Source organism: Dipteris shenzhenensis, chromosome 26 (genome assembly GCF_047967505.1).
Source record: "Dipteris shenzhenensis isolate YYH24624 ecotype China chromosome 26, Dip_SZ_1.0, whole genome shotgun sequence".
Taxonomy (NCBI): domain Eukaryota; kingdom Viridiplantae; phylum Streptophyta; class Polypodiopsida; order Gleicheniales; family Dipteridaceae; genus Dipteris; species Dipteris shenzhenensis.
Window position 1 is genome coordinate 49,118,290 of NC_141621.1, and position 27,781 is coordinate 49,146,070.

The following is a 27,781-nucleotide window of genomic DNA, read 5'->3' on the forward strand; positions in this document are numbered from 1 at the left end:
AGTAATTCTTTGTCTTGGTGTCCTTATCAATCTTGGCTTGCAAAACGGCAAGCTTGCTGTCAGGTTCTACCTAATGGCCTTGTGATGTCACCTCTATACCCAACTTGAAGACCTTTGTCAAAATTGTACCTATTATATTATACATAGATGCTTGCTGGACAACTAAAATTGACAATAAATAATCTGAACCAACTAACATCAAATGAGTACTCCACGCATGTGATCATCCTGGCGATGATCAAGCAAATCTATTCTTATGAATCTGCTGATTCGGTTTGTTGCCCTACCTGAAGAGGATAGTCCCTATCTCAAATACATTCAATGGACACTAGTGGTTCTTTACATGCACTCTTACCTTTCTTCCACTGCATCAATGAGACCTGGTATAGAGGCTGCTCCTCCTGCCTGGAAAGAAAACAAGGCAAGAGGAAAATGAAAGAGTGTGTTCAGTTAAAAATCATAATGCAGCATGCAGTCATTTTCAGAATTCTCTCAGAATAACTAGCTTTAAAAAATATGCGTATTATAAAGGGTCTGTTTGCAGGTCTACAATTTGAAGCACATTGCAGTGTAGACTCTAAGAATTTGACTTCTTTAGCATACCAGCTGTATACTGGAGAAGAGCTTCTTCTGAAGATCCATCCGACCTGAAATTTCAAAAGAAATATTAATTGAAAAGGCTTTAAATAATAAAAACATATGCAAAGCTAGCTAGCAAGAGCTTGCCCCTTGCTTGAATGCTATATACAGTAACATGGTTACAAACTTTGCTGCAACATGTAAAAAACAATATGCTTAGCAAGGCTTGGCAAAAGAGCTTTGAAAGGAATACAGAGCAGCTAGCATGAGCATGAGCATGCTGCTTCCCTCTTATTTCAAAAGATGTTGCAATTGGAAGTAGATAAAAAAAGCCAAAATCTAGCATTTGGGTCTAAATGAGAAAGACAAATAAATATGAAATTTCAAGGGCCCTCATTTCCTACGACATATGAAATAAATGTGTATATTCACAACAACAATAAAGTTTCTGGAAAACACACGATGGACTCAAATTTGTAAATCTAGTAAGGTCCCCTAGGTGATGATGAAGCTTAGACTGCCCTAGTGTCCAAACAAAGACTGATCAACAACAAAAAGAGCACGACAATAGATCAATAATATGTTTGTTTGCTTTTAGGGGGAAAGGATATCTGCCAGACCATTAGGGTCGAATCCCCTAACCAATCCCCTTTGCTTGTAGGAGTTTTCTTACAACCGCAACTAGCCTAGGAGATAACATTCTTCCCCACTTCACAAACATTTATGTCACCATGAATGAAAGGTAGGATCCTCTTTCATCTTTCATTTGGAGCAGATCCTCATTAGAGACTAAGATGTCGTGCTCACTTGAGACGAATTATGTGGAATACAGGATAAACCCTAGTTTATAAGTTGCATCACTTAAAACGAATTATGTGGTATACAGGATAAACCCTAGTTTATAAAGCTCACCACGTCCTGATGACAGCTTATAATATTTGCCGATGCTCATAGTCTTCGAGGCCTTTTGGTCTCTCAAGAAAAACCCATATGCCTTTTTATAATAAACAAGTTTATAAAGCTCATCCATCCTAATGGCAGCTTATAATATTTGCTAGTGCTCATAGTCTTCGCGGCCTTTCGTTCTATCGACAAAAACCCATATGCCTTCTTGTCGAATCTGAGGTGATTTACAAAGAATACGATAGTATCATGCTCAGACTTGAGCACCCTTGATACACGCTTTAGCTTCTTGACAGTTGGTAGTGATTTGTTAACTTGCTATCCAAGTTCTTGCAAATGACCTTTGGCATACTTTGTTTGTGGCATGCAAACATCACTTAGTGCTTGCCAAAACTTAAAGCACCAACAATAGTGCAATAAGCACAAAATTTTAGGATTAAATCCTATAAGAGCCTCATACAAAAACATGAAAAAAGAAATGAGGCTGTCGTGACAAATCTAGGAAGTGAAAATTCCACGAAGACGTGTGGTTATATATGTGAGAATAGACCATGGTCTCATTCTCTCATGAATGAAGCTATCCTAGCCACTATGGTGCGTGAGGATCCCTGAATCCTGCCCCAACCATGAGAGTGTAAACCATGTCATGCGAGGTAACTAAGAGTGGTTGTGAGGTATGCATACGTCTAAGTCCCTCTATGCAAATATGCCCCAACCATGAGAGTGTAAACCATGTCCTGCGAGGTAACTAAGAGTGGTTGTGAGGCCATACATCTAATTCCCTCTATGCAAATATGCCACATGGATAAGACTAGCAATGATCTCCCAAGACTAGTCTACAGAAGGAGGATGAGTTCTATGCAAAGATATTGGTACTACATCTACAGTGATAAGATCAGGGACTCCTCTTTGGATCAACCTGGGCCTATCCAAATCTACTTCTTCCTAAGATATCTTAGGACTAGATTGTGTAATCCATGCCATACAACCCATTAATTGATGTAGCAAGTACCTCTCCTCATTCCACGAAGCTAGTGTGCAATCCCTGGCCAAATCCTCTAGGCCTCTCTGCAACCCCAAATGCAATGTTGCACGGATTCTCAACTAGCATTTGCACTAAAGGCCTGTATCTATGTGTTGATCAGAAGTTCATCAAGATGAAAGGCCTAAAAAACATGGAAATCCATCTCTTCAAGTGTGATTTCTTCAAAAGTGAGTCTACAAGCATACCTTGCAACAAGAAATCTGTAACTACCTTTATCTTGACATTTTGCAAGCTAATGGCAATATAGGTGATCTTGGTTGATACCTATACATAAGCATGAAGGGGTTGAACCCAATGATTGAATGCTTATTGCTGTTATATAGTTGAAACATTGATTGCCAAAATTATGAGGCTTGGCCATTCTACACCTGAATTTGGAGCGTATGAGAACAGCAGCAGCAGTCTCATCAGTGAACCTTCTTGGAGGCCCCCCTCACAAGGAAGGGATAACCATTGATGAGGAGCTTACATAGGGTTTGGCAGCGCTTGTATGCGGTACTCGTCCAAGCCAACTCGCGGTGTCATGAGGAGTTTGATTTTCAGTCCCTTCTCTAGCATCCGGAGGTCCAAGATCAGGAGGATTACCTGTTGGGGCAACCGACACATATTGGTTGGGCACAGTGGGACAGTAGCCTTGCTGGTTCCTTTGGAGCATTGGCTCGGCTGCCCTGCAAGAGCCCTTGCTCACCTAATAGGGGCGGGTATGAGGATGCTGGAGATAAATGCCGCCACCCTTGAGTCCTGGAGGGCTGGTCTACACAGAGCCTCATCTTCCCCAAGTTGGTATAGGAAGTACTAGGACTTGGGTGCCCCTCAGGATACTTTATATCCTCCTAGCGCTTAGTGCCTTCTGCCCCATGCATTACAGAGTGAGTCCAAGGGGATTTCTCCAACCAGAGTTAAAAGGGGACCCGGAGCTGGATGGGGCCGTGAAAATGCTTGAGTGGCAACGGATCACAGTTGTGGGTCATATTGGCACCAGTCACTTTGGGGCCGGTCGTGATGGAAGCTTTGGTTATGAAAGGGCCTCCCCCTCCAAGAGGCACAGTGGGATCGGGCCGAATGGTTTTGGCCTTCTAGGGTAGGGCACTCGGGTTTTGGTTGCAGCTGTGGCTAGCTGCTTCCCCCAAAGATTACATCGTTTTTTTGGGCTCCCTTAAGGTAATATATGTATTTCAAGATGGCCTGACAGAAGCGATGGATCATTATAAGATGGATTCGCTTCCATTTGACTCTTCTCCACCTTGATTGGAGACTTAAAGAAGCTTTTGTAACTGTATTGATGAAAGCTCACCTATAGGATCACAACCCTTCAAGCTACTGCTCTTCTCATTAAAAGAGATGCCTTAGTTTCAGCACACTGACTCTATCAGCATCACTAGACCAATTGTAAGAGCCTCAAAGTAAATGGAAGTAGTGCCTTGCTTAGACGGCCCCATATTTATATATGATAATCTTACAGACCCGAAAACAATACCATAAACCTGATTCAGGATGACATGCTCATCCTTTATATTCAGATTTTCCTGAAACTCTCTGAAAAGGAATACAAATACGTTTAAGGACAACACATAACCATTTCAAGCACTAACAAATTCAATCTTATTTTGAGGTAGATTGTGACAGTAACCACCTCAAAATAAAAATTGCAGTGTCTTTCTTTTAAACCATCTTGAGCTTTAAACCTTTTATGATGGATCCCTTAGTTTAAGCAATTATCCAGTTCAGGTTTCACATGCTGATGTAGACACAATTTCAATCAGTCCACGAAATTTCTACCTGCCTTGATACTATTACAAGATGGTCCTTCATAACAGTACTCCCTCATGGGAGTTGCTCCTGTATTTCCTTCTGAGCCTGCCCCCTTCTTGTCCATTGTGTGATCGCTTCTCTTGTGTGATCATTTTAGGTTTCCCTCTTGTTTCCTGATTTTTACTTGTAAACACTTACTGAGGTACTTCTTATTCAGTTTTAATATTGTCAGTTCTTTATGTTCTGTCTGCTTTTGCTTGAGTGAAATTTTTGCTGCTGAGTTAGAAAGTGTATTTGTTTGAGCCCTTTTCTATTTTTTGCTATGTGTTTGTTCCTTCTGTGTGAACACAATTGCGAACTACATTGCTCAGATAACCCTAATATTGATTTTATCCACATTAGCTATCACTACTGTCCAGAGGCATTGCCATTGATTTAAAATCATGGTTATTTTCTTTGTCGATGCGTTCATACTTTTTGTCTATATATGAACATAATAAAAAATACATCTCAACTTTTGCTATGGATTGTCACATACTACTGATGCATTATGTTGTAAACCCATGCATGCACATATCAAGTGGACACGCCTTCGCATTCCCTTAACTACCAAACACATGCATCATGGAGATGAGTACATGCATGTAGGGGGGAACCACCTTCAAGTTATTTGAATACATGAGCACATTAACATACATAATGCTGCACCTTTGCACACCCTCTTATTCAGATCACAAAAAAATATTATATTCTGCTAGCAAAATTTGCAAGCTTTGCCAGAATTCGAGAGCTACACGCTTGAAGGAATTAGAATGTACATCTAAATGAATCCAGGAACATGCCCAAACTCATCCTCTGAAAACACAACACATACTGCAGTTTCAATCTCATGATAGTCACTCATAAGGTTGAAAATCATAAGGTTGAAGGAATTAGAATGTACCCACTGAAAGAATGCTGTTCACAATAGCTTGAGAGATTCCCACAATACGTTCTTCGTTTCTGCCCCTTAATTCACCAGGTGCACTATATGTAGAATTATCCATACTGTCAGTAAGAAGAGTGGATCCCGGGTGTCCAACCAGCAAACCTGTTTCCAATGCTTCTGATCTCCTTCCAGTATCTAGATGAACAGCATCATCTAACATGATTTCTTCACTGTCTGTATGGTACCTGAGCACACCAGACATGACCGATTATTACATCCAGATATAGCTAATCCTAATGAAATGGCATTCTAGTAGCTGCCATCAGCAGTCATCACTTACCATGGCCTGCATAATGGTACATATTCCTCAGGAGTGAGCAGTGCTGGATAAAATAGCCCCATAGGTGGAACCTGCAGCAAGCCACTTACAATTAGGTACAAAGCATTGAGAAACGGCTTTCAGAAGTGATTGAAGACAGAACGCTGCAAAGGTACTGTGAAAGTGTGCAGCCAACACAGATAGAATTTGCCAATTGAACATAGCAAATCAATTGGATCTTTCAATAAATCAAAACCTTATAAAAGTCCAATTAGCAGAAAAGCTTGTACCCCAAACAGCGTGGAGGATTTTGATATCTAGACTGAAGTCCTCTACTCTGATCTGACTCAGTCAATGCTGTATGACCTTCTATGCCTTTTAAAAGTCACTTCTTTTCAAAAGTTAACATCAGAGGTGGTCCATCCCAAACCTCCACAAAAAAAACACCCAGAATACAGGTCCGCCCTCCTCAAAATAAAACCACTTCAACAGAGGTGGGAGATGCAAATCTCAATCCCTAGCCTCTAAAAGCCTGCTGTTGACGTGGGAGATGAAGGTCTATCCCAATCCTCAGTAAAGACCATCAACTGACAAAAAATCTATCATAACATGCCCAACTACTGAAAGTTTTTGCAGAACCTCTAGATAAGGAGTAAGGCAGTTGTTGCCCTGCCAGGCCACCCAAGGAACCCAATATCGTCTATATTGTGGTCCAACATGAAATACAAGTGCCAAAAACTGTATCGAATGAGAAAGCAGTGGTGCCGTGCTCAAGAGAAGGAGAGGCCTCTCACTTTCTCCCTTGATGTAAAGACATCTTTCAACTAGAGAAGAGGAAGCCTGAAATCCATCCTCACCCTGGCCTACGGTGCAATGTTGTAGAACAAGGTGTTGCCAACCTCACAGGAAGAAATAAAGTTCGACGTGGAAGTTGGGGCCGAAGAAGCTCAGGCAAAAAACCTGCAACATACGATGTTGCTGATTGTAGATAGTGTAACCGGCCTTCAGTTTCCTAAAGGGCAGTAGACCATAACTATCATTGCATATTCATTATTCACAGCCACATTGCATTGTTTCCAACCACTTAACTTTAAACAATACCACTTAGAAACAATTTGAGAAATAACTGGATGGAGGCTAGAGTGCCCCTGCTCAATGAAACCAAGTACAAGACACCACACTGGCCCCAAACACTTGGCGCCCCTTCCGGTATTTATTTATTTCTTTAGGAATGAAATTGGTACATACAACAAGGGGTCACCCTTGTGCTCTACCCCACTGGCAGTTCCACTATCCAAGCCAAACTTTGGCTACGACCTGCATTCCATCCTAGTGCACACACTAGTACCCAAGAGCCAAGGCAAGGCTAAGGCATTCACCATTGTCCATGACCACTATAAAGTGTCCAAGCATTCCACAAAGCATCCAACTTGCTCAACCAAGACTGGCAGTCCCACAACCTACTGACCAGCCTCTCAGGCATCAACACAAATCTCAGACTGAACAATTGACCACAATACAGGAAGAAAATCCACACAGTGCCCCCACTGACTCCAATCTAGTTACACCTCTGTGACTGGATGCCTATTCACTGCCTGAATGGCCAAGAGGGGCTTCCAACAACAAATGGAGCAACAACAAGCTTCCAAAATGACTAAGTGCAATCAACATGAAATAAATAGCGACAAGAGAACTCAAACCAGCTTCAACTAACTTCAATCCAGCTCCAAATGGTTCCAAATCAGCTCCAAGGTGCTCCAATCCAATCCAAAACACCTCCAGGGGCAGCGGATCCAGCAAGCAAGAGGTAGCAGGAGGAGTTGGCAGCTAGGAAAGAGAAAGGAATAGAGAGAAGGGCTGGAATCAGAGAGAGAGTGCAGGAGGGTCACGGGCAAGAGAGGGAAAGCGTACAGCCATCCATGGAAAGGCCTCGTAGTGCATGCATTCACTGAAACTAGCAAGGAAAACACCTTGAAATGAATGTAGATCAGCCGTACAGCAGCAAGAATGCCTCGAAATCAGTGCCCATTGGTCCATACAATAGCAACTTCACCTCGAGACGTGTGCAGGAGAAAAACAGCCGTACATCAATGTGGAAGAACTGTACACCAGCGTTGGGAAAGCGTGCAATCAATGGGGATGCACCTCGAAATGCATGAGAGAGAGAGAGCATTTTCCACGTCCAAAAATCACGTACCTTTTTCCTTGGAAGGAGAAGAAGAGGGTAAGTGTGCATGAGAGGTTGCCACGTGGCCCCCTCATTAATGCTCTAACTCCACAACACCAATGGAACATTGGTTTGCCCCTCACACTTAAATTCTAACCCTTCTAACCAATGAAACATTGGTTTCCTTAGGCCTAACTTTATGACCCCTCTAAACCTTTCCGTGCCCCTAGCAAGTAGGCCTAGTGTGTGCACCTAGGGACTTCTGGGAAGAGTCACTTCCCCTAGGCTAGTTAGTCACAGTTCATAAATTCCCGTAAGAGATAGACTAAATGCAATGTGCATTATTGTGGATAGATTGACTTCATATGGTATGGACTCATCCCTAGGAGATCACACTTGTTTCTTCATCATTTTGGACCATCTTGCCTTTCTTCTTCCTTAAATTTCAATGTCTTCTTCAACAAGTACAAAGTTCGCACATCTTTCAATGGCTTTCGTAGTAGAAGACATACCTCGATGTTCTGTATAAGGAGGGGCATGACATTTTCCAATACTTTCCCTCTCATATCTTGAGTTACACAAAGGTGATCATCCTTCATGAGGAAACCATCTTTCAATGAGTAATGACTAGATGATTGCCCCTACTAAATATTCCTCATAATTTTTCCGAAATTCTTTCATGGCCTCGAGGTCCTTGTGATGAGCTATGGTAACATTGTTCACACGAGGCCTTCTGGATAATGCATCTACTACCATGTTCTTGGCTCCTAGAGTATAAACAATATGGAAATAGAACATGGACAAGAACTTTGCCCACTTCATCTGCTTTTCATAGATCTTTGTCTAGGTCAAGAAATACCTGAGGCTTTGATGGTCGGTCTTGACTGGAAAGTCAGCTCCAAGACGGTAATGCTTCCACATGGCTAAAGTATGAATGACCGCTAGCATCTCTTTTTCGTACACACCCTAAATCTTTCTGCATCACACAACCTTCTCCTCTCAAAAGCTATCACTCGACCATCCTAGTAAAGGGCAGCTCCTACACACTCTCCACATGCATCACAATCCACATCAAACTGCTTGTGTAGATCTGGAATAACTAGAATCGGCTCAGTTGTTAACTTCTCTTTAAGAGTATTAAAAGTAGTTATTTGCCATTCTCCCATCTGAAAACTACCGATTTCTTGGTCAAATCATGTGATGGGGCTTCTATATCAGCAAAGTGTTTGATGAAGCATCTGTAATAGGAGCAAAGACTGAGGAAACTACGTACTTCATGTACCGAGGTAAGCTCTGGCCATTCTTGCATAGCTTTTATCTTTGCGGGATCCATCCGAATCCCTTCCTTGAAGATAATGTGCCCGAGGTAGTGAATCTCATCTTATGCCCTTCTTCTATCTTTGAAAAGACCAGGATGTCATCGAAGAAAGTACCTGTCAAATGTCTGTATGATCTGAAAATCATGTCCATCATGCAATTAAAAGTGGCTGGTGCGTTGGTTAAGCCGAAGGGCATCACCAAGAACTTGTACAATCCGAAAGTGGACCGAAAAGCTGTCTTATGGACATCTTGAGGATGGATCCTTATCCACTTTTCAAATCAATGAGACTAAAGATCATGGCCCCTTTTAATCTCTCCAAGGTGTCATCTATGCGAGGGATCGGAAACCTGCTCTTGATCGTCATTTTGTTGAGAGCTCTATAATCCACACACATACGATGGGAGCCATCTTTCTTTTGAACTAGGAGCACGGGTGAATAGAAGGGTGAGGAACTGGGGGGTTTGATTAGTCCCTTAGAAAGTAGATCCTATACATATGTCATAATTTCTTCAGATTGTGTTGCACTCACGCGATAAGGTGGTCGATTCGGAGGCTCACTTCCGGTCGCTTAGGAGGAAGCTCCCCAAGAAGAGAATCCAGAAAACTATCTTTGAAAGAATCAAGAAACTGAAATTTTCTCGACAGGATTCAATTCCACTTGCGGTTCACCCTCTCTCTCTCGTACAAAAACAAAGTACGTAGAAATAGCTGATTTTATTGTCTTAGCAATAGAAACATTAGATACAACCGGGATTGTCTCATCTCTTCCTTTGGCCAAAAGTTTATGCTCTTTGTTCTTGTGCATAAAACTGAGTGTTCTTGCCTTGTTGACCAAATTTACTTCCTTTCTGTGGAACCATGGCATACCCAAAATGACATCATGATGTTTGAGGCGTGAAACATAAACTCCTCATGGTCCACATAGTCCTGAATATGAAGTCTGAATTTTCCAATCAGTGGAGTAACTTTAACTGGTTTTCCTTCAAAAACATGTTTTGCATCTAGAGCTGGTTCCAACTCTTCAATCTTAATTCCTAGCCTCAACGCTAGGTCTTCTGAGATGAAATTATCTGTAGCTCCTGGATCGAATAAGATCAAAGCATTCTGGTCTCTTACTTTACCCTATGAGAGACAAAGTTCTTGAGCTTATGGATCACTAGCTCTTAGGCACCCCCTTGTCCATGCTTTAGAGCCTTGTGGGACCTGCTTTTTGTGCTTTTCTACCCAATCTGGGGTCCTTTTTACACTCTCTTGGGTCTTACACATTGCACAAACAAATTCCAACACTTTAACCCATTAGAGGTTAGCGAAATGCATGCATTCCTAGTTCTTGGACTAATCCTAGTCCCTTGTGGGCATCCCCACAATTCTCTTTTACCAATGCAAAGCAAAAGTAGACAATAAAACTTATTCTTAGTTAACCAAAGTCAACATTCTTTGACCTAAGTCAATTTCTAATAAAGATTATACTTTATTTCTTGAGAGAAGTACCAAATGGTGACATATGTGGACATTATCGAAGAAATCGTTAGGCAAGAACTATTCATAGAACTGTTTCTTAAAATCTTTCCCTGTATTTGCTTCAATGATTAATACTCGTGGATTTTGGCCTTAACCAATTCTTCATCTAGTTCATCATCTGGTACACATCTAATTGGGCCGTCTAGTGGCTGAGCTGCCATGTTTTGAAATCATGATGTGCGAGATGAAAAAAATCAAACCCAAACTCATTCAAAGTTTGGCTAAGCAGCCAATTGCAAAGCCCCACTCCTCTCAAGGAGGTAAACACTTACGGGTGAAGAGTAGAGCCAGTGGCTTTTTGGTTGTATGATGCAACCATTAGTCCGGGATTCGACACCAATAATGATAAATATAGTAGATGGCAGCTCCCAAAGCTTGAATATTCAAACAGTAGATCAACAAAATGACTTGTTGGGCAAAGCTGAACCCAATCACTGAATTCTAGGCTGATCAGACTTGGAAACAGAGTCGAACCTTCCATAGAGGATTTTGCCAGCATACTGGGGCAGTCCGTAGATCAAATCACAAATTGCTTTCTTCGCCAATTTATGGCAAACTGGTTGGCTGGAGAAGGCTGATCTTATTTACGATCGATTTGGAAGCTTCTGGGCTGCTCTCTCTTATCCAAAATCGTTGCTATCCTCAACAATCTTTTTGGTCTTGGGACTATTGTTACCAAGGAAAGTGACAATCCTAAGCTCTTATACCACAGAACCTTACCTGAACCTCAAACACAGCTTCCAATAAGAAAACCATAGCCCCTCTAGATAATTCGCACTTCAAATCCTAAATCGCAGCAACCAAGAACAATTCGCAGCACTAAGGGCAAATCGCACTTCGATATCCGCCTCATCTAGGGGTTGGAGAACTTCGGGACAGCTTAGGAAACTTGAAGGAAGTGCTCGAACTGAAATTGCAATAGAGTAAGGGGTGGAAGAGTAGGGCAGGAGAGACAAAAACACAGCACTAGGGGCTAGAAACAAGCCCCCCCCCCCCCCCCCGCGAGTCTTTATTGCAATAGAATAACTTTGTACAACTAGCTCCTAGCACATGAAGCTGAGTACGTTTCTCAATACATCATAGAGCTCAGGGGCTCTTCTTCTATATACTAGCACTAGCTTGTGCTTTTCCAAAAGCTAGACCTACTTTCTAAACTAGAATAGGCTGCTATTTACAAAAGCTATCTTTAACTGCTTTTCGCCATAAACAAAGCGTTTTTCTCCAAGTAGGGTGCCTTCTATGGCCTTTTGAAAAGTGGCCCTCAATAGACTCGGGCGCCACTTGTTCTTGTACTTTGGCTCTTATGGGACTGCTTTGTGGCACTTGCCCTTTAAATTTTGGGCCTTTTTGCACTCTTCTTGGTCCTACATATTCAATGACCATTTTCCAACACTTTAACCCATTAGAGGGTAGTCAAATGCATGCATTCTAGTTCTTGGACTAATTCTAGTCACGTGTGCATCTTGCTACAGCACCAAGGGCTCACCAGTAGGTTTTGCTATATTGGAAGCAAAGTGCACCTTTCATGCACGGGAATACTACTGGAATCAGATGGGAGGGAGAGTCGGGCACCCAGAGAGCATATATAAGGATTATATAGTTGGATTATTTTGAAAATCCTCATAAAAACCTACACATACTAAGAATAGTAGCAGACCTTTTCAGCATCTGCCTCAGTCAAACAACAATGAACCGAGTTGAAATACTTCTAAAATATGCTTCTGTCACAGATATAGTCTTAACATCCTGCTATGTAGAAATAGACTTAGTGTGTAGACAGTTCTTACATTTAGCTCAGATAATATCACTCTGTATCGTTGGCTTCGTATACCCACTGCATGGAAATGTAGCTCCACAGAAGCTCGATGCTCCCCTTCCTGCAGACACCCATAAACATAACTTTGAATTAGAAAGAAATAGCATAAAATGAGAAACTCCTAACACGAACAAAAAGGCATAAGTACCCAAGCATAAGCTCCCATCTAGGTTCGAAAGATTCTAGAATCTCTTAGGTAAACCCAACACTTACTAAGCTAACAAAAAGTTTGATAATAAAATTGAAGAAACAAAACAGAAAATAAGAATAAGAAATGCAGTATTATTGTCTTCGGGAGGCCTCGGAGGCCTATGAGACAAAGTACAATAAAAAAGGTAACTCACACAAGCCACTGTGTCTGAGGCAAAGGGCTCGCTAAGGCCCTTGCTGAATGCTATGCTAATAATATCAAAAAACTCAAGCGCTCAAAGCTAGTGCTGGAAATACATATCCACGTGCCATGGTGGCTCTCCGATGGGATGCGCAGATGTCTCGTACCTGTGTTGTCTCTCGAGACATCTCTCGTTGTGGCAAGGGAGGACGTGGTCTCCGTGATCTCTATATCCGGTGGGCCATATCAAGAGTAACGCCTAGGCTCGGACGATCCCTTCACCTCCATCATGCGTGCTCTAGTCAACTTCTGCATCGTGCATGATCTATGTGTCTTTGGCTCCACTGCTCCGTGCCGTCTCTTTTCTCTAATCCATGCTGCCCTCATATCGGCTATTTTCTCTCCACTATGTCCCGTGGCAGACCCAAATGCATAGGAGTATGTGACATATCGTTGTGCTCGTCGATCTGTGTCCATCTCCTGAGGCACAGTCACTCTTGTTGTTTGATCTGTTGGAATAAGGTATCTTTGTGTCACCGTATCTCCATCAAATAAAGGCCAACGCAAACCTAATCATGAAAGTGGATCAGCTAGAACGTGGCCCAAAACCGTGCCTCTCCTAAAAAAGACATGCTACCGTGCTCAGATCTCATAATAGACAGGGCAAATAAAATGGAAGTGCTCCTCTGTCTCCATCTCTGCCAGTGTGCATAACTTGCAGCTAGGCTGCTCTCTAGGTGTGCATGTGGCCCTCCCTGCCTTGATCCTCAGCTAATGCGACGAGACCCGCATCTGTCCAATGGCAATCCTCAATGCGTTTGAGACCCATCTATCCTCTATATACTGGGATCTATTTGATAATCACGCCATCCTTTGATACTCTCAAGAAGTAGTTATGGTAGAACAAGACCCTTGATCCCCCCCCCCAAAGTCCATGATATATAGAGCTAGAGTGGATCCAACCGTATGATAGGGTTGATCTCGTCCCGCAGAATCTAGAGGGATGGGGCATCCAAGCTGTACTGGAAGGGGGGAAGGCGGTCCATCTGATATCATCCCATGGGATCTAGAGGGATGGGGTATTGGAAGGAGGGAAGGCGGTCCATCTAATATATATATATATATATATATATATATAGAGAGAGAGAGAGAGAGGAAAGTTGTATTAATGTCTTCGGAAGGTCTGGCGGGCCCATGACACAAAGTACAATTCAAGAAGTAACTCATACAAGCCATTGTGGGCTGAAGCGAAGGACTTAATAAGGCCCTTGTTGGTGTGAGTGCTAAGCTAAGCTAATAATCTCAAAGCTCAAAGCTCAGACATGCGCTTCGAATACATATCCGAGTGACATGGTGACTCTTTGATGAGATGCGACGATATCTCGTATCTACGTCTGTCGGGCCGTCGCTCGTTGTGGCAGGGAGCGTGATCTCCATATCCGATGCGCCATATCAAGAGTGACACCTCGGCTAGGACAATCTCCTCTGAGTAGAGCAATGATGGGCTGGACCTCTATCGTGCGTGCTCGAGTCAGCCTCTGCATCATGCGTGGTGGCTCCACCACTCCACACCGTCTCTTCCCGCTAATCCTAGCTGCCCTATCTCCTCCTCCTCTACCCCACTATGTCCAAATCTTGACTCAAAGACATAGAAGTCGATGACGTGTCGCTATGCTTGATCTCTCTCTTGAGGCACTGTTACCTCTTGCTATCTAATCTACTGTAATAAGGTCTCTCTATGTCGCCGCATCTCTATCAAATAGAGGCCTCGTCATGGAATTGGATCAGGTAGGAGAGTGGCCCAAACCCGTGTCCTTCCTAAAAGAGACAGCAGTATTGTCCTCGGATCTCATAGTACATATATTTTCAGCAACCGATGTTAGACGACGGCATCACCTCCTTCTAGGGAGACAAATGTAGCAACTTTAAGCTTTCCATTTGATCTTTAGACTTTTAAAGACACAAAATCCTTAGAAACCTGAAACATACATCAATGCAAATTGCAATAAGGATTGTGCAATGTGCAATGTGCATAAACTTTAAAGTTTAAAGCTTAAAGTCATAGAATTGCATATCATAGAAGCGCGAGCATATAATATGCAAAATACAACAAAATGAGGCCATGCCTCAAGCCTGAACAGAAGGCCTCAATACCAAATAGTAAATACAAAAAAGGACTCGAGACTCTCGAATCAAGTACATGGTGATGGAAATGGGGAGAAGGTGAGAGACACATGACTGGAGACGAGCTGAGGCACGAACTGATGTGGATTGATTGATTATCACAGCAAGTACATAGCCTCTTTTATAGGCTGGGCAAGCCTTACAGACACCTCATAGATGAGGTCACACACAAGAGAATCTAGATCCTATAATCTAGGTGAGGAATCACATCTACCACATGAGGTGGCACAAGTGGCCTCAAGACTCTTCACACTCACACAACTGTAGGACACTCCTAAGACTCTAGGACCACACTCACTAGGACCACACACACTAGAACTCCGATTCCAACAAACCCCCCCTCGGAGCTAGGGTGAGAGACTATGACATCATCCAGACTGTGCATCCCAGGCAATCTCAGAGGCTAACAGCTGAGCATAATTCAGAGGTTGAACCAAGCACTCTCATGGCTTAGGTGTCAACGTGATCAGAGACTCAAATCTGAGCATGGATGCATGACCAACTCATAGGTCGAGGGAGTACACCAACATCCTGGAACTCGGCCAGGCCTCATAAAGAAAAGACATAACAACCCCCCCTTGTCTCCTAACTGGGTACATGGAAGTAAGTGGAGCCTTTCATAGGACAAGGCACACAAAATGACAAATTATTACATCATTTTAGGGGGACTACCCAAGGCAGAGTACCTAACACACATGACTCTAGAAAGCCCACTCTTCATCTATCACCTCATGGAGGGATAGACCAGAAACAGCAGCAGTGCAAGCTTGTTCCTCAGGTCTAGAAGGTGTAGCTTCATCGTCTTCGTCCTCGCTCTGCTCCGCAACCAGATTGGCATGTTCTTTGGCTTGTACCTTTGCCATTTTCTTGAAGCAACGATCCTCTGGATGGCCAAGTTTCTGACAGTAATTACATTTAAGAGGTTTTCCGTGCTTCTTGGGCTTATTCTTGAGAAAGAATGCTTTGCCAGATTCGAAGGAAGATTCTACTTTCTCTGTAAGCCTACGGTCCTCATCAATGAGATGAGCTACCATATCCTTAAAGCTCATATTGCGGCTGACTCTTAGGACCGCAAGGATCTCATTGTACTTGGAAATGTCTTCAACACTGGAGAGAAGTACAGCAACTTGATCATCATCTTCAACAATGGCTCGGATGGCAGATAATTGTTGGAGAATTGACCCAAGATTGCTCAAGTGTTCATTGAGGGTTTCAGTTTCCTTCATCTTGAGCTTGAAGAGTTTTTGTTTGAGAAATACTTTGGAATTATTGATCTTATTTCCAAACAAATTCTCTAACTTTTCCCAAACGTCGTTTGCTGTCTTATCAAAATCCACATGGTGGATAAGGTTGTCAGCTAAAGCTAGGCCAATGATAGCCATTGCTTTATCATTTTGGTTTTGCCACCAAATGATTCTAGCATCATCACTTTGGGGTTTTGGCTCCTTGCCATTGGTGATATTCCATATCCCTTCTCGCATAAGAAGAAGCCGGAGTTTTGTCTGCCAAGTTGGGAAATTGCTCCCTGAGAATTTCTCGATGAGCAAGGAGTTTTTTATGCTATCCATTGGTGGGAAGGTCTTAGCTGTTATTACAGCCAGTGTCTAAATCCCTTACAATGTTTACTCAGATTTCAAAAAAGGCCCAAATTTTACATGGTAGAAGCTTCAATTATGCCAAAGGAAGACACAGAATAGAAAAGCCCTAAATTTTAGGGTTAGGGTTACTGCAAAAATTAGGGTTTGCAGAAAATTGGGGCTTTTCTAAATTTCTGACAGAAGAGTTCTCGTTCAACGGTTGGGAACCCTCACATCATGAAATCACCCAAGAATTCGAGAAATTGAGCATAAATTGTAAAAGGGCAAAAATTAGGGTTTCGGGCAGGAAATTGGTCATTGAATTGCTGCGAGCTTCGACACAGATAGAGTAGGGTTGCTACTGCATCAAGGCATGCTCAAGAGACAGGGAGGCAACAAGGAATCAATGAGCCGAATCATGGACGATTGTGAGGTGAGCCGATGGCCACGGCCCTCAGGTCGTCAGTCGCCGAGTCAAGTCATCGCCAAGTAATACCCTGCTGTCGACGCCAAGTCATCGCCTTGTTCATGGGAGAAGTTGCATGGGCAACAGGCACTCAGCAGGCGGGAGCAACAGGTTTGAATCCGGCAGATCGGACTAGCAGGTGTTCGGGCAGCAGCAGCAGAGGCTATATGGCGCGCAGGAGCAACAGCGTGGGCAGAGAGGTGCCGCAGATGACGAGCAGAGAAGCGGGTAGAAGATCCGCAGGATGGCGCAGCAGAAGAGTGGCGCAGCAGAAGGAGCTCAGTTTGGCATAGATTTCAAACAGCAGCTCCACGAGTATGATGAGCAGGTCTCCATAGGAGAGGTTCGGGAAGGAGTTAGCGGGCAGAATGGCGCAGCGTAGAGCAGAAACAGGAGCAACAGCGTGGAGATTTCGAGGCTGTTTGGTAGCCTGCTGTACGGCAAATCATACGTCAGTACGTACAGCAGTACGACAGATCGTACAGCAGTTGCAGAGATCAAGTTGTACGGAAGATTGTATGCTGCAGGTACGGTCGTACGGCAGGCAAGACGTACAGGCTGTACGGCTGATTTGCAGTGGGCTGTGCGATCTTCTTGCAGGTCGATGAAGGGGCTTCTGGGTTGACTAAAGGATTGGCCATTGGTGAGGCGGGAAGGAGGTAAGGCTCAGTCAGGGAAGACCCGCTCTGATACCATTTGATGGAAATGGGGAGAAGGTGAGAGACACATGACTGGAGACGAGCTGAGGCACGAACTGATGTGGATTGATTGATTATCACAGCAAGTACATAGCCTCTTTTATAGGCTGGGCAAGCCTTACAGACACCTCGTAGATGAGGTCACACACAAGAGAATCTAGATCCTATAATCTAGGTGAGGAATCACATCTACCACATGAGGTGGCACAAGTGGCCTCAAGACTCTTCACACTCACACAACTGTAGGACACTCCTAAGACTCTAGGACCACACTCACTAGGACCACACACACTAGGACTCCGATTCCAACACATGGTATATAGGAAAATAGAGAGTCGGGCTTGCCGCCTAACGGTCTACACGAATAGAGGACTCTCCCTCATCCTACTGAGCCAGATCATCAGCCTCGACCTGGGGATCATCATCCTCATGCTCAGCCTCAGGAGCACCCTCTACATTCCTCATGTGGTTGAAATCCAAGATATGGTTCAAGAGTGCAATCTGCCCTGCACTTGTTAAGCAAACACAAGTTTGCATTAACAAATACAAGATCATTTGCCTTCTGAACCCCAAGCCTCTTCCTCTTTTTTGTTGCAATGTTCCCAAAATGACTCCACAACCACTCAACGGGCGAAGAGCTAGGCCCCTGGCTGAGTATACGAATGGCCATACCCTGCAACAATGGAGTATCTGCCCTATAGTCCTCCCACCAACGAACGGTGGAAATCTTGAACCTGTCTGACTATGCATCCTCCAATCCAAATAACCCTTTTCCTTGCCTATAAAATGACAGCTCCTCCTGCACCTTCCTCCTATTATCTGCACTTGCGACACATCGCCTCAATATCTGCTCCCATCCTTGTACCACCTCCTTATCTGTTTCTTGCCCCTTCCCTTGAAATTATGGATCCAAAACAAAGGCTGCAGCCTCTAAAGGTGAATGGTATTCCCTCCACCAAGAGGTTGCAAGTGCCCTAATCTCCTCCTTCCTCCATGTTGGAATACTGAAAAGAAAGAGTAGAGTGGACACAAACTCAGAATACTTGCTTATAGAATGAAGAAGAAAGAGGTCCTTAAGTAGGCACCTCATACAAGGTCACTGACATCACTGATGACCTCAAAGCTCCTCAATCATCTCCTCAATCTGCTCCTAGATTCACTCAATCATCCTATGTGGCTTTTCCACCACCTAACTGTGCTTGTGGGCACCTAACTGTGCCTCTAGCACTCACACATAGAAACATAAGGTGTGCCTGAGGCATACACCTTGAGATATCCCAACAAACCCCCCCTCAAGGAGATGCCTCAGGCTATGTCAAGGATACATCTAGTCTCATAGTTTCTCATGCCATCTCATGGTGGTCAAGGATAAATCTATGGCTAGGTTCTCATGCTAGCAAGGGTTTCCTTGGATGTAAGGTAAACAGAAAGGGATACAAACAGACCTTCCAATGGTTATCTCTCCTACATGTACATGCACACAATGTCTGTAGGAGGTACCATGGAACAAAACATACACATGGCCTACATCATAAGGTGACCAGAGGTGTTTACAAACACACACAACACAATAGTTTATTTTCATTCATTTTGGAGAACTATCCAGGCTGAGTACCTTGACATAAAAGAGAGATCTGGAGCATACATAGAGATGATTTAAAATGCATAATCTTCATGGGATGTCTCATCTTGTGGAGGCAAATTCACTGTAAGTAGATTTGCATTTTCTGTCTTTGCTTTGTCTCTGCAAAACTTCTCACTATGGTTGTTTTTGCCACAGTGCTTGCATGGATTAACTTTGAAGCAGTCCTTTGAAAGGTGATTTGTCTTTCCACATTGATTGCAAGGAGAGTACTTGCCCTTCTGGAATTTCATAACATAAGCAGTGTCATTGCCTTTCCTTAACTCCATGTGTCTTTCTTCTTCTTGGAGAGCTGAGATAATGCCTTCAAGGTTTGGATTGGGAAGATTCTTCAAAGTGCTTACAATGTGATCAAAGCTTTCAGGCATACTCTTAAGTAGTACTGCCATAGCATCATCAGGGGTGATAGGAGAGTTGATAGAAGCTAACTGAGTCATAAGACTCCGCATATAGTTGACATGGGCAGCTAAAGTAGTATCACTTGCCATCTTTAATTCAAAGAAAGAGATTTTAAGTGATAGTTTAGAAATATGAGAGCTTGCACCAAAAATCAAATCTAGCTTCTGCCATGCTTCCGATGGAGACTCCAAGTCAGATATATGATGTATGTAATCATCACCCAAAGCTAAAGCAATTATACCATATGCTTTTTCTTCTCTTGCTGGATCCCTTGCCAGTCGTGTCGGAGCTGAAGATTCCCCAGCATTTGAGGCCGTAGAAGAAGCGGTAGGAGTAGATTTGACAAGTCCCCATAAGTTCTCCCGCATTAATGCAAATTTTACCTTCATTTGCCATGTATGGAACCCCTTTCCATTGAACTTCTCAAGATTATATATGGTAGCCATGAGAGGGTCTAACCCAGATATTGGGCAGTGTCTATCTCTCTTACAAGGCAAAAATAACTGAAAGACTTCCAAAATATGAGCACTTAATGTAGCAAATAGTAGTGACTAGATTTCAAACAATGATGCTTCTTCTTACATGCTTCATAGAAGTGGATGAAATAAACATTTTCCAATCAAAACCAGGTCTAGCAAGTCAAAACAAAACTGAATCCACACTTGTACTGAAGTTATTGAAAGCTTCAAAAAACCAGAAATGCTAGAGTAGCATTCTATGTAGCATCATCTTCAAAAACTTGTCCAAAACTGTCAAAACTGAAAAGCTGAACTTGGAGGGCTTGTAGCTCACTCTTCAAAGCAAGGAAAAGAGGGCTTTCTGAAGCAAAAGAAAGCTCATATACCAGAGAAGGTCCAGCACAGAGGTTGGACAAAATGGTGCGCACTTTTGCCCGGGAGAGTTGCTACAGGCTGAAACTGAGTTTTGACGATTTCTCCCTCGTTACTGAACCAAATGACTTGAAAAATGGCTCAAAATCTTCGTCTTGAGGTCGCCCATCTACTCCTAAGAGGGCTCAAGCAATGGCGGAGTATGCAGGGAGTATTGAGCAACAGAAGAAATTCGCTGTTTGGAGAATGGCAGCCACCACAGACGTTTTTTCTTCAATTGCTTGCAGGTGGAAGTTCGCCCATACTAGAGGAGTTTCCAGCTCAGAGGGTTTGGGCAATGGCTGTTTGTAGATGGAGAACCAAGCTCTCAAAGATTTTGGGAAGAAAGAGGAAAATGGAGAAGAAGAAGATGAAGAAGAAGATGATGATGTGGCAGAAATGGGCTCAAGGGGGATCAAAGGGCTCTGATACCATGTTGGAATACTGAAAAGAAAGAGTAGTGTGGACACAAACTCAGAATACTTGCTTATAGAATGAAGAAGAAAGAGGTCCTTAAGTAAGCACCTCATACAAGGTCACTGACATCACTGATGACCTCAAAGCTCCTCAATCATCTCCTCAATCTGCTCCTAGATTCACTCAATCATCCTATGTGGCTTTTCCACCACCTAACTGTGCTTGTGGGCACCTAACTGTGCCTCTAGCACTCACACATAGAAACATAAGGTGTGCCTGAGGCATACACCTTGAGATATCCCAACACTCCAAGCATAGAAGTCATCAATGCCCTGAATAGTCTCAATCATACTATCCAGTCCTTCATACACCTTCCCAATGCAAGGACTATCCCCATCAATAAGCCTCGACATCAAAATAATAGGCTTGAAACCCGAAGCAAGAGGCGAACATCATCCCAAAATATGTCATCCAAGACAATGGTCTTGTATCTCTGGGCCCCTGCAGTGCTACGCTCACGCCATGCATCCCACTCACTCGAAACAACAAGCTGTTTGAATTGATTTTTCAGCTTAAAAAGACGCCTCAACATGATGAATTTCTATGCAAAGCGCGTCTCAGAATACATTAGGAGATTCTTGTTTGGGGATATCTTCCGAAAAATAGCCAAGATGTAGTGGTGGCGAGTGATGAAAGAGACAACATGATTACCCATATCAAAGATAGGATCCACCCAACCCAACTTACCAATATCCTTCAGGAGATTATTCAACCCATGTGCCATGCAAGGAGTGAAGGTAAGATGAGGGTACTTCGCTTCAAGAATCCTCCCTGCTGCCTTGTTGGCGTTCTCACCATTTGAAACAAACTGGATGACATGTTGTGCCCCCACATACTCAACGGCCTCCATCCAAATGCTGAAGCCATATGTCTTTGATGGGAGCCAAAGCATGCTCTATGGCCACCTTCTCTATCGCCAAGATCGTGGTGCGCAGCGCCTCACATGAGGGGAGAGTGTAAGATGGGCCAAATGCTGCAATCTCCTTCACCATATCAATGAAGTAAGGATTGCGGGCCTTCACTGTGGGCACATCTGCTCCAAAAAAAAATCGGCCCACTGCTGCATCTACCTTTGCCATCTACCTTTGCCCTCCTCCCAAGATGCCATGAGGCCGAAAGGCTAGCCTGCACGACTCTCGGAACCCCTGAATTGGCAGCCCCTAAAGGTGTGGATGAAGCTCTACTCCCGAAGGAGGCAGAAATGGAAGCGGCAGGAGTTGCTGCACCTGGGGCTGGTGGTGGCACTGGTGGTCGACCTCGAGGATCAAGAATGGCAAGCTGCTTGTTTGCCTCCATGTCCAACTTCTTTGCAAGTGCCACAAAACGTGCATGCTCATGATTGGGAACAGTAGGGCAACAATTAATGCCTTTATTTGGAGCTTTGCATGGATGAGCTCACACTCGGTCTGCCCCTCCACTTTTTCCTTTTTTACAAAAGCGGCAAAGCCACTTGCATGCTCCTCCTCCTTTCGAATTGGCGTACTTGGCCATGGGATCCACCTCCTTGCACCACTCGGATTTCTGGTCCGTGTCAATGCCTCTTGAAGGAGTCACTGAGTGGGCTCAAGAGAAGAGGGAGGGGGAGTAGAGGGGGGGGGCGGGGGGGGCCGCCGGGGGGCCTGTTGGTGGAGACTTGGAGAGGGCTGAGCACCGAGTAGTGAGCAATGAGAGAAGGGGGCTGAAGGGAGTGGAAGGAGTAGAAGGGAGTGGAAGGAGGAGGGGCTGAGTGGCTGAGTGGAAGGGGGTGGAGAAGGGAGTGGAAGGGGAGGGGGCTGAGTGGCTGAGTGGAAAGGGGTGGAGAAGGGAGTGGAAGGGGAGGGGGCTGATGTGGAGAAGGTTCAAGGGAGTAGAAGGAGAGGGGCTGAGTTGAAGGGAGTGGAAGGAGAGGGGGCTGAGTGGAAGGGAGTGGAAGGAGAGAGAGTAGAAGGGAGTGGGAGGGGAGGGGGCTGAGTCCACCTCCCCAACTGCGCCCCAAAATGAAAAAAGCTCAAAATGAATGGTTCATAGTCTGTGGGCCCCTAAGAATGGACATGAAATGAATAAACTGTTTTGAGGCTTTGTCTATGGCAAAAACGGGTCCTCCAATGCCCAAAAAAATTATTCAGCATATGCTGGCTAAGTTTGTCTTTATCTGTTATCTAGAAGATATCCAAAAGACAAAAGCTTTCTGAAACTGCTATCAGTAGAGTAGGGTTACAAAGGCAATAACAATATTAAATAGTGTAAGTCTAAATTTGGCAAAATGATAACCTTCTACATTGAATCTAACTTAAAGGAAAACGTTAGAAAATATATCCTGGGACCTAATGAGATCTCTCTCAAGCATGCTTTCCTGACTGTGTACTACATACATGCAAATGTCTGCCTCTGCATCAAAGATACTCTATGTGAAGTGGAACTGACACCAAAAGAAAAATAGTACCAACAGCAAAAGAAGATCAAAACAAAATCAATCTGGATTTTCCATTATATTAGCAAGATGAAGAAGATAGGCTCACACCAGAGGGTGACCAACCAGAAATAAGTCCACAAGGTATGCATTTTTGCAACAGGATTTGGGGCTATGCCTTTCAAAATGCAACATCACAGACCACAAGCCTACTGCTTGTTCACAGCATGCATAATCGGAGGTTGTCACTAAAGTAGTGTGTTTTCTTTCCTGCTTCCTTTGTTAGTCCTCTGTGTCAAGCTTTACATGATAATGTACGTATGGGGATGGCCTGCTAATCACATTAAAATTGGCAAGCTATGAATTTGTTCTTCCAAATGCTTCACATATTCCTCCAAAGCAAAGAGGGCACTGAGAAGAATGATTCAATTGAGAAAAACCAATCGTAAAAGGCATGCATTCATAGATCATGAAGGCTTACTCTGATACAGCAATGTGTTTCCTTCACCTTGTTCAGCAACGAAAGATCTAGTGGATTAGCTAATGGGTCACATTCAACCGGAGGCCATGTCTTTAGTCGCTGCTGCAGCCATAGCAAGCATCTGGATATATCCTACACAAAGACATTACATTAAAAACATTAGTAAAATGATATGTGCAGAGAAATCCAAAACAATCAATGGACAATTGATGACTTTTTCCAAATTATCGTATATTTCAAGAGAAAATATTTTTACCAAGTTACCCGTGTAAGCATTTTTCATATGAATAGAACATCCATCCTACTTAAGGTATGCAAATACCGTCTGTTTAAAAAGAAAGATGATCCAGCAAAAAATGAAAGGAGTCCCATGATTCCCCTGCCCAATAGCACAAGAGCTCTTACAATTCCAAAGGTTATGTATCGGACTCTCGCTGTCTTGATCACAAATGAGGTGGTCTCAAGAGATACCTATGACCACAATGAGGTGGTCTCTTGAGATCCCTATGACCACAAGCCATGTCCACACATCCAAAACAACCTCAAAAGTAAAAATAAGAAGCCTTTAATCCTCCGCATCCGTCTGCTCTCTCAAAGTATGATTCAAAGCAATGATGGAACTCCTCCAAAATCTAAAAGACCCCGTCATGTGCTGACCAAATTTGGGCTCCATGTTCTATTGATCGATGGTGGTGTCAAAGAAGCACAGTTACGCTGAAACGCGTTTCAGAGCCCACCAGCCAAGCCTGAAACGCCGTTTCAGAGAAGCCCGTTTCCTGAAACGCGTTTCAGGATCTGAAATGTTTCAGGACCCTGAAACGGCTGGCTGAAACGTCTCAGCCAGTCTGAAACGCGTTTCAGAGCCCTAAAACGGGCCGTTTCAGACAACACAGGCTGCTAGGTCTCCAAAATGACGCGAAATCCACCGCCAATCCCGTTTTTGGTCTTTTTGCTTTCGATTTTGGCCTCCTTCCACTCCTTCAGCCTCATACTCTCTCTATCCTCAAGGTTTTCCAGCCCTCCTTGAGCCCCATTCACTCCTTTCCTCTCCTTTCTCTCCTGCAAGCTGCTTTAGCTCTCCATCATCATCTACTCCCCTCCAGCCCCCTCCTTCAGCCCCCTCTTTCAGCCCTCTCTTTCAGCCTTCTGTTCCCTCCTGTTTCAGGCCCCACTTTCAAGTTTCAGCCCTCTCTTTCAACACTTGGCTCTCTTTCAAGCTGTAGTCTGTAGCATTTTAAATGTGTGTGTTCTCATCTCAAAACCCCCTTTTCTAAACCCCCCTTCCTGACATGGCGTTTCCCCGTTTCAGACCTCCCAGAAATCCCGAAACGTTTCCGTTTCCATTTCCGTTCCCCGTTTCCCCGTTTCTGTTTCCCCTAACTGTGCAAAGAAGACCAACATAGCATTACACCTGAGGTGGGCACACACCACTTAGGATCTCATCATCTAAGTATAAATCCCAGGTGGGGGTATGTAAATAGGGGGATGTCCTCTGGATATCCAACAAGATCTAGGACAAAACTAGAGGCTAGGCACACCAATCTCTTATGTCAGCTCTACGTAGCTGGAGCACTTATTACAGATTATGACATCACTGAATACTCACACTCCATTTGTAGTTGTTTGCCACTCAGCCCAAATATCTATAAGAAGCAATATATCTATTCGCCTTCCATAAAAGTTATCTTTCTGATTCCCAAAATCAATATGTTGGTCTTGTCTAGGTTCACCTCCATCTTTGAAGATTACACTTATCCTCTAGAAGTAGCACCACATTATCAGCAAACAATAGCAAAACAAGGACATATACAACTATTTGGATGCCTCCTCCCCAACTTCTTTTCAAGCTGATCGATGACTATCCAATAGCAAAACAAGGACATATGCAACTATTTGGATGCCTCCTCCTCACCTTCTTATCCAATTTTCGAATTGATGATGACTATCCAAAACAAGTTGGGGACACTCACAGCTTTATTTCACCATGACGTTAATAGATGTTTAGTGAAGCTTAGCTTCTACAGAGATTACTTCTTACATATCACAGCGGATGGTTTCATTGACCCACCAGGATACACATAGATTTACCTACCCCCCTCACTGAGGATCTCTCTTGGGCAGTTCTGGATCTCTTCACACAGACTTCATATCGAGAGCGGCAGAGTAGAGCAACTACCCAAGAAGAGGCGCATATGCACATTGTGTGACATGCATGAGGTTGAGACAGAGGAGCACTTCATCTTCAGGTGTCCTGTTTACTATGAGATCCGAGGGCATTTCTATTGTCTCTTCAGAGATAGCTATGGGATTTCGGCCCGATTCCTCTCCTACCCAAACTAGCGATGCTTGGCAAGTTTCATTCATGAGAGGTACTCAGACACCGCGAGAGGATACTCCGAGCACGGAGACAGGAGCAAACTTTTTCCTTGGCTGATTCCTCTCAGAGCTCTATCACAGAGTTTTTTCAGGCAGATCACATGGACCCCCACGAGACGAGGCCTTGACATGACCGTGACTCGAAGCCTGTGACCCGACAACTCAGACAGAGGGTTGATACACAGATCACGCTTGGGGACATCCCCTCCCTGTTTAGAGTCGGAGCTCGACCAACGAGGGTCACAGTAGCCCTGGTTAGACACGGAGCTACGACCAGGAGACGTGCCAGGACTACACCTTTGAGTGACCGATAGCACTCTATTGCTGATTTCATGCCCCCATTGCCTCATCCACCCCAATGTCATGCTAATGATGCTGATGATGATGATGATGAGATTGATATATAGTCGACCATCAACATGACTATGTTGTACTTAGGACTTCTACCATTCTGCATTTTTTGCATTTTGCATTTGGTGTGGATGCTCGTTTAGTAGCTCCACTACCATAGCTCGTTTGTACCAAGTTTTTCAGAGTCTCAGACCCATCGGTCTTCCAAAGACTTTAATAAACTTTTGTTCTTTCTTTCTCCCACCACCTCTATGCTAAAGGAGCATCCAATGTATGCAAGAAACTAACAGCTTGTTTCTTTCTTCCATATAGTTCTCTTATAAGCTTTCATGGCCCCCACTTAATGCAGCGGAAACTGAACAGAAAAGAGAGAGCAAAACACAACACACAAACTGAACTGAAAAGATGGAGAGAGACTGCAAGGAATCTCAGGGAAAAGCCCTCTGATCTGTTGGGCAAAACCTCCAATAAATGAGATGAAAACAACAAGGGGAGGGCGCTTATATATAGGCTCTGCACTCCCTAGTCGGCTGGTACAAACAGGCGACCACCTGCTCCCAAAGGGCGGACCCACCCACTCCATGGGGCTGACCTCCCTACCATGAAAAGGAGCTGACAAGCAGCCTAGGCAGCCGACCAGCAGGTCGGTCCACCTCTGCCAGCGACCGCACTGCTAGGGCCTGGTAACAGGACCAACAAGTCGGGTCTGTTGCCCCAAAGGGTGGCTACACAAGGCCCCTATGCCCCACCTAACCGAGGCACCTCCAAAGGGGTTGCAACGCGGCAGCAAGCAGGCACATATGAGCCTAGAGCAGCCCCGCACCCCTCCTAGGAACACCCACACGCAACGCAATACCATGGGCTGCCATCGCAGCATGCAAACAGGACCTGAGCAGCCCTGATCTGACACGCATCCAGCTTGGCACATGCACAAGGTCCTAGCTCAGCCTCCAGACAGCCATACCAGCTCTAGGGATGGCTGAATCCACCACAAGAACCTCGCTATCCATCACAAGGGCCTGGCTATCCACATGCCCATGTATGTACCTAACCCTATCCTACACCATCCTCACAAGGGGCGGGCACACCCACAACAAAGGCCCTCACTCTCTATCCTAACCATGGTAAGTCAAGAGATGCTCAACTCTAACTCAACTCCTCAATGTAGCATCATCTCCAGGGATCTGGAT

At 44.1% G+C, this 27,781-nt stretch overlaps 1 protein-coding gene across 4 annotated transcripts in view; it reads right to left on the bottom strand.

Moving 5' to 3' along the window:
- ARP9 (actin-related protein 9) overlaps nucleotides 1-27,781 on the bottom strand; it is an 89,077-nt gene that overhangs the window by 4,842 nt on the left and 56,454 nt on the right. For 3 of the 4 annotated variants that reach the window (XM_087397767.1, XM_087397766.1, XM_087397765.1), the window contains 6 exons: nucleotides 23,865-23,996; nucleotides 12,323-12,412; nucleotides 5,548-5,618; nucleotides 5,223-5,452; nucleotides 604-647; nucleotides 356-405 (listed from right to left, as the gene is read on the bottom strand). In XM_087397767.1, the coding sequence (XP_087253893.1) occupies nucleotides 356-405; nucleotides 604-647; nucleotides 5,223-5,452; nucleotides 5,548-5,618; nucleotides 12,323-12,412; nucleotides 23,865-23,996 (617 nt within the window). The remainder of the gene's footprint in view (nucleotides 1-355; nucleotides 406-603; nucleotides 648-5,222; nucleotides 5,453-5,547; nucleotides 5,619-12,322; nucleotides 12,413-23,864; nucleotides 23,997-27,781) is intronic. The other variant, XM_087397768.1, reaches the window with a different exon arrangement.